This window comes from Stegastes partitus, unplaced genomic scaffold (assembly GCF_000690725.1).
Source record: "Stegastes partitus isolate 25-593 unplaced genomic scaffold, Stegastes_partitus-1.0.2 Scaffold1130, whole genome shotgun sequence".
Classification (NCBI taxonomy): Eukaryota; Metazoa; Chordata; class Actinopteri; family Pomacentridae; genus Stegastes; species Stegastes partitus.
In genome coordinates this window covers 210,014-217,856 of record NW_007578861.1, presented here as the reverse complement: position 1 = coordinate 217,856, position 7,843 = coordinate 210,014, and the positions used below count along the sequence as shown (strand labels likewise).

General features: G+C 43.4%; 1 protein-coding gene across 2 annotated transcripts; it reads left to right on the top strand.

Moving 5' to 3' along the window:
* The first annotated feature begins 391 nt into the window (after positions 1-391).
* On the top strand, positions 392-7,511 carry kcna7 (potassium voltage-gated channel, shaker-related subfamily, member 7). Of its 2 annotated transcripts, none has more exons than XM_008296469.1 (3): positions 392-528; positions 1,132-1,885; positions 4,785-7,511. In XM_008296469.1, exons 2-3 carry the CDS (start codon positions 1,184-1,186, stop codon positions 5,697-5,699), a joined length of 1,617 nt encoding a protein of 538 aa, XP_008294691.1. In that variant the 5' UTR covers positions 392-528; positions 1,132-1,183; the 3' UTR covers positions 5,700-7,511. The 2 variants fall into 2 exon arrangements, with proteins under 2 accessions (XP_008294691.1, XP_008294690.1); XM_008296468.1 differs by having other exon boundaries at positions 392-552.
* The last annotated feature ends 332 nt before the right edge of the window (positions 7,512-7,843 follow it).

The window sequence follows — 7,843 nt, the reverse complement described above, 5'->3', positions numbered from 1 at the left end:
CCGATGTGCACGTATGTTTGCAAATATGTACAGTATGTTTAAGAAAGAGTGAGGGGTTAAGAGGGTGACATTTTCGAGCAGGGGGCAGAAAACAGGGGGGAGAAGAAGCAGCGAGGCTCTTGGAGTAGCCAGGAGAGGGCTGAAGATTGAATTTCGGCCCCGCAGCATTCCCTGGGGGCAGACTGAGCGTGAGAGAGAGCACACGGGTGCAAGTAAAGACAGTGAGTGACCTACAAACAAGCTCAGCTTCACCCGAGGCTGCAGATTAACACCACAGCGGCCCCTGAAGGAGCGGCGCTGCCTCCTCCGCCTTCTCCCCCCCTCACCTCACCAAGCGTAATACATGAAGGAGGGACAATCGGGAGGGCTTGCCTGGACATCGTAATGAGAGGAGTGATACACAAACTGCTGCAGAAGGAGGGAAGGGTCAGCCTAAAAGGCACCTGGAGGTGGAGGTACAGTGGGAGAGTCATGGTCACTCACTGGAGGTGTGATTAGTGTGAATCAGCAGCGCTGGCAGGCAGACAGGTGAGAGGAGGACACCAGGCGGAGGTGGGTTTCGACTGAGTACATTTACTGTGATGTATTGTAGAATATGGGGGAGCAAGGTGCAAAAAAGAAAAAAAGAAAAAAGAAGTTGGATTTAAAAAAAAAGAACAGAAGCAGATTCTGTCTTCTTTTCATGGCATGCTCTCATTGATACCTGATGTTAGAAATTTCATACGGTTTCTGAGACACACCCAGCTAAAACTAATGCAACTAATCTTCATTTCATAAAGGTTATAATGTCCAGGTTTTGTTGAAACTGCTTTAAAGAGGTCATGATTAAACTTTAGGATAGTTTTGGAGAACATAGTGTTGCTGATGTGTAGTGATTTATATCATTCATATAAATGACAGACAAAATAACCTGGCAACAGAGGTTATATTTACCATATAAATAGAACAAAAATAATGTGTTATTAGGCTGCATTGTAGCTGGTTTGAGGATGTTTTGGCTAAACTAAATAGTAAAATAGCTTTTTTTTTTGGTTTGTACTAAAACAATAATTTACTTGCCTTTGTATTCTATCTACTTTCTGTTCTGTTTGTGTCTGCATTGTTAATTTAACTCTGATTTCTTTTCTCCAGAGCAAAGCAAAAACCAAAATAAACCAAGAAAGAAAAAAGCCAAGTCTGACAGATGGATAATCAAGACAAGGGCGGAGGTAAGGATGGAGGAGGAGGACAGACGAAAGACAAACAAAAATCTGAGGAGGTGAACGATGAAGACAAGCAGACCAAAGACAAGCACAACAAGCTGGAGAAGGAGAGCAGCGAGAAGGAGCCCAAGAGCGAAGCCCGGAAGGAGAATCGTCGCCTGGGTCAGTGGAGGAGCGGCTGGGCTCTGACCGAGCGTCTGGCCATCAACGTGTCAGGGATGCGTTACGAGACCCAGCTCAGAACCCTTGCCCAGTTCCCAGACTCCCTGCTGGGTGACCCCCGCCGCCGCCTCCGCTACTTTGACCCACTGCGTAATGAGCTCTTCTTGGACAGAAACCGGGCCTGCTTTGATGCCATCCTCTACTTCTACCAGTCGGGTGGGAGGCTGCGGAGGCCCGCCAACATCCCCCTGGACATGTTCCTGGAGGAGCTGCGCTTCTACGAGCTCGGAGAGGAGACCATCGACCGCTTCAAGGAGGACGAGGGCTTCGCCAAGGAGGAGGAGAGACCTTTACCTGCCAAGAAGTGGCAGCAGAGCATCTGGATGCTGTTTGAGTATCCAGAGTCCTCCAGTGGGGCGCGGATCATCGCCATCATCAGCGTCATGGTCATTGTGATCTCCATCCTCATCTTCTGCCTGGAGACTCTGCCTGAGTTCAGGATCGAGAAGGAACGGAGGGAGGTGAGGATTCACAGATGGAGGTTTTATTGGTGTAAAATCATATAAAGGAGGGAGATGAGGGAAGGAAGTGGCAGGCTGCTGACAGGGAGAACAGAGCTACAGGAAAGTGATGAGGTGAACATAGAAGGACAACAAGTGCTGACAGGTGTCACCTCGCCAAACATAACCAGGCTCTTACAGCACAAGGTGAAAACATCTTAATGTCCTCTACCGGCAAAAGTAAAGCATGGAGCAGAAACAATCATCAGAGAAAGGTTTCGAATCAAGCGAAAGCAAAGGGCAGCCGACAGAGAATGGAAAGTTTTTCTTGAGATTATTTTGGACTTGTCATTAAATTTGATCCACTCAGACTGAAGGGAAGGAATGAAGGCGATGAGGAGAGCAGTTAAACCACTGGTGGAAAAACAAGAGCGAGGAAAGGAGAGAGCAGGCCGGATGGAAGTTTACTGTTAGAGCAGCGATATGTTGTGGAGATGCTGCCACTCAGGGCAGCCTGCCAGAGCCAACAAGCACATTTAGATGAAGTGGATACTTGAAAAGTAGTGAGACGTTAGAGAAAGAGTAGAAGGACTCAGAGGAAGAGAAGCAAGTGTGAAGGAAAGGAGAGGAGATGAGCTTGTCTCACGTTACCCCTTGGAGATCTAAAGGGCTAAATATAGAGGAAGGACAACCCTGAGAGTGCATCAACACATAAACCAATGTCTGTATTAATAAACGCAGTGACTCACAGGCTACACACTGAAAACGGCATGGAAAAGACGCCGACAGATCAGCTTTTCTGATGACCGCTGCAAAATGAAATTAGCCTCCGGTAGCCGGGAGACGAGACGGATTCTGGAGGTTCGGGCAGCAGCAGCACTCAGTAGATTTATGTTCCCAATCAGCACCGGCGCTGCTCTGCCACTCCCATACATAGATACTCATGTGATCAGAGCGTTTCACACTTTTGGACTCTATGCAAACAAAACCAAACATACATGCACAGTCGTCTCCACATAATCCGTCACTTGCCACAGTTGGAATTTTGCACAGTTTGTTCAGTAGATACTTTTATGTTATTTGCTTTATGTGACAGTTTTAAAAAATGTTGACCGGACCAACAGACTAAAAATGACATCACTCGAGCTATTTGAGCTGCTGTAATGTCCAGTTTGTCTGGACACCTTTTTTTTTTTTTTTTAAACCGGATACAGACATCTGAGAGATCTTAAAATAAAATCTAATCTTGCTGGATTGCATTATTTAAAATGTAGAATCAGCCTCATCTGAGCAGCATCTGTCTTATACCTGACTTTGTAAATGCTGCAAGCAGTTCCTATTGTTTAGAAAGAAATGCAGTGGTTGAATGTAACTAACTACATTAATCGAGTACTGTACTTGACTGCAAATTTGACGTACTTTAATTGAGTCTTTTCGTACTTTTTACACAAGTACATTGATCTGACGACTTTAATTATTTCTTTTTGTACACAAAACAAAAGAATAACTTTAAAAATATAATGTGTTGCTCTTACATAATTACCATTGATGCAAGTACGGCTGAAACAATTAGTCTCCCACATTATTTAGTTAATTGACAGGAAATTAAAAACTGTCTGATTAAAGTTTAGAGAACTTGTGAAACATTTCTCGCTATTTTTAGAATTTTTACAATCAATCAATCGATCGATCGATTACTGGAGGAAAAAAAAACAAACAATCAGCTTAATTATCCATGAGGAAAATAGACATTAGTTGCAGTTACTAGTTAAAAGTAAGCCACACCACAACCAGCTACGACAGCAAAATCCTGCTTTTTCATTCATCCATTAGTTATTATCTAATGATATATGAGTTTGAGAATCACATTTTCAATGCGGATCTTTACTTTACAGTGAGCTTTTAGTTCTTTTACTCTCGTAAATGATGTGAATACTTTGTGCAGACATGAGAGTTGGCTGGTGGGAAGAGAGAAATATAAAGAGAATATCCTTGGTTTCCAGTTGATTAGGGACACCTGACTAAAACTAATGTAATCTAACACAACAGTCCTGCAGTAAACCCTCCCTTAACAAAGGTCTTAATGTTCAGTTTGGGTTGAAAGTGGTTTAGAGAGCAAAAAAACACAACACTGTATTGCAGCTCAACAGCACCATAAACGATCACACAACTGAATCAATACCTCTCCAACACAGTTTCAACCCAAACTGGACATTAAAACCTTCCTAAGGGGATGATTTACTGCAGGACTGTTGCATTGGACTGCATTAGTTTTAGCCTACCCTAACCCTAATAAACCGGGGACCTGAGTGTATAAATACACAGTGTCGTGGACAATATGTGCTGCGAGGCCATCAAACGCTTTAGAGTAACTTTATCTAACTTGTTAAAAGACACTAATGCCCAGTAATGTCAAACCTGCACCTACTTCCCAGAAAAAAACAAGCAGCTGGGTTAAACGAAGTGTCAGATGCCTGTAACACAAGCCACGGTCACATGAACTTAATGTTTTTTGTGTGTTTAAATATAGAGAAACAGATTTATATAAAAGTCTGCGAGAAAAAAAAAAGAAAGCCAGGAGAGTGAAAATGGAGAGGAGAGAGAAGTTAGCAGGGTATCAGCGATCTCCTGGTGACAGATGACATATCAGAAATGTGCTGAGGAGAAATGTTCACAATAATCGCTTCTCCTCACTTGTCCCCTTCCTGTTTACTTCTTGTTTTCTCTCTGTTTACACTTCTGTAAACATCGTCTCCATGGAGCTATTGACTACCTTTCCCCTTTATTCCCTTATTCCTCTTTCCAACTTTAATGAACAACAGATGAATAAAATAATCTGTGAGCCAGAGCAGCTCAGTTGCTTTGATTTTTCATTTCGCCTCGGAGTCTAACTGCTTTTACTTCATTGTTTGCTTTGCAGCAGTTCACCACCATCCCCCACCCCAACAATCCCAACGAAACCATCTCGATTGCGCCTGGATTCACCCCCTTCCAGGACCCGTTCTTCATAGTCGAGACGATCTGCATCTGCTGGTTCTCCTTTGAGCTCGTCATGCGCTTCATCAGCGCTCCGAACAAGCTGCATTTCTTCAAGGACATCATGAACATCATCGACTTCTTCGCCATCATGCCTTATTTCGTCACCCTGGGCACCGAGCTGGCCAAGGACAAAGGCGCTCAGCCCTCGGTGTCGCTGGCCCTCATCAGGGTTATCAGGCTGGTGAGGGTCTTCAGGATCTTCAAGCTGTCTCGACACTCGAAGGGTCTGCAGATCCTCGGCCAGACGCTGAAGGCCAGCCTTCGAGAGCTTGCCCTGCTCATCTTCTTCCTCTTCATCGGCGTCATACTCTTTTCTAGCGCCGTCTACTTTGCAGAGGTGGACAGTCCCGGCACGGCCTTCACCAGCATACCCGAGGCCTTCTGGTGGGCAGTGGTGTCCATGACGACGGTTGGTTATGGCGACATGTGTCCGGGGACGGTTGGAGGGAAGCTGGTGGGCTCCATGTGCGCCATCGCCGGCGTGCTCACCATCTCGTTGCCGGTGCCTGTCATCGTGTCCAACTTCAGCTACTTCTACCACCGAGGGATGGAGTGTGAGGACACCAGGGAGTATCACCACGTCGCCACGTCAGTCTGGGAGAAGGACGACGAAGAGGAGGAAGACGAGGATGGAGCGGACGAGTGGCCTGAAAACATTGCTGACCACGCCCCGCTGTACGGGCAGAACAGGGTTATCCGGCCTCCGCTCGGTGGAGCTCTGCTGGATGCGCTTGACAAATCTGGTCAGAAAGGGATAAACTTCTACCTCAAAGAACCGCTGGTTACTCAGGTCTGAGGGACAGACAGGAAACAGACGGAGTCCTGTCACAAAAGACGCTGCTGAAATGCCGAAAAGGAGTAATGAGGTACTAAGAAGTGCACTGATTCAAACTCAGGTCCGTGCCTCTCATGTGGTCATGGTATGTATAGATGAGGCTTCTGCATGATTAGATAGACAGGAAGCATCTGTGTTTTTGCTACAGATAAGCAGATCCAGTGAAGCATTGTTTGTCAATCTCAAATACAAATATCCTACTACCTGCACAATAAAACAGATTTTTTTCTCTGTATGCGAAGCCAAATTAACATATCAGCAAGATGTATCATTCTGCTGGTGTACGGCAAAGCAAGAAAACTTGTATTAATATAGACATAAGTGGATTCAGTTCACCCAGAAATGTCCTATGAAGTTTCCTTAAACGAAACATAGACAGACTTGGAATTCCCCTGAAAGAAAGCATTTAAACTAACTCATTCATTTCTAATGTATTATTGGTAACCATACACCAGTGGTGGAAATAACATACATACATTAATTCAAGCAGTGTTAATGTATGCACGTTAGGTATTTCCATTTTATGCTACTTAATACTTACACTCCACTTAAATACTGTACTTTGTACTCCGCTAGATTTATCTGACTGCTTCAGTTACTTTTAAGCTCAAGATTTCGTGCAATAGGTAATATAACAAGCTTTTGAGATACAACACATAGTAAAGAATAAACTAGTAATTTTACTACCTTTTTGACTTCATATGTCTTTCAAAGAGCAGTGTGTAGTTGAGCTCACATTACAGATAAACTTCTCACATGCTTTTATATCAATAGATGATCAAATGGTCCAATATCTCAGCAAAAATCAAAGGTTAGAGAGTTTTGCATCAGAACTTGTACATAAAACTGGATATAAAGTAAATCAAACCTACAGCAGCTACGACACATCGATGCTTCACTATTAATAATCTAATGATCCGTCAGAGGGACCAAACTTGTAGTTTTAGTACTTTAGGTACATTTAGCTGCTATGCACTTAAGTGGGATTGTTCATACAGAACTTCACTTGGAAAGGAGCATTTTTACTCTATTGGTACTTTTTCTGAAGTAAAGGAGCTTCTTCTACCACTGGTGTACACCCCCTACATGTAGACTTGCATATTTACTTTTGGACAATTTAAACTCTTTTTTCATATTCAGTTAACTGAGGCACTATGTATTTTACTAAATTAATCAGAATTAATTTATTTGAAGTGTTATTTACCTATAATTAGCAGACGATTCAAATTTAGTGACGCATTGTGTAGAGGCGCCACTTTTGACCACCAACTTGGAAAACACCCTAAAAATCTTCTTTACTGTGCAGGTGATTGAATATGTTTCATTCCAGCATGGCTGAAGATCATTTAAGGAATCTGGGAATTAAATTGAAACAGTGGAAAGTGTTTTATAAGTTGTGAGATTTTTTTTTTTTTTCCATCTTGGAGAGAAAACAGATTTGTATGTCTTTAATGTAGCTGTAAATGCAAAAGACTCAAATGTAAAAATGATTACATGAGAGAAACTGTAGCAACACTTGCACCAGAAGTGAATCTATACTACAAACAGAACTATGTCACTCTACAGTATGTGTACAATCGCTGTAGAGACTGTTTACACAAGGATCTACATTCTTGATGTCCATTCACTGCATATTTATCTCAGCATGTTAGACGTCCAAGGCAGATAACTCCATTATTTTTGACCTCGCGCAGCTGCTAAATGTGCAGTGAGTGATGCCGTGTGCTAGTCTAAGTTATGGCAGAAATGCGGATCTCACACTGACGTGGACAACAAAGAGATTGCTCATCGGCCGGCGGTGGTGCAGACAGAGTTCATGTAGTTGGTTCAGAGCCAGTTTGTGTGTTACATAGTTACACAGTGTAATAGATACAGCTCAGAGAGGAGCAGGGCAAAGAGCTGATCTCAGGTCAGACTCGATGTCGATCAGCTGACATGTCTGCCACAGTGGTGAGGCTGAAACTAAGAGGCCTTCTGGCTGAAGCAGCTCTAGTGATCTCAGACTCAGCTAGCTACTGTTGTAGCTTTGTCAATCTTTGTCCTCATATCTTTGGTTTTCTTTACACTACACAGCAGGGATGTTCTGATCAAGTAGATTTTTGCCC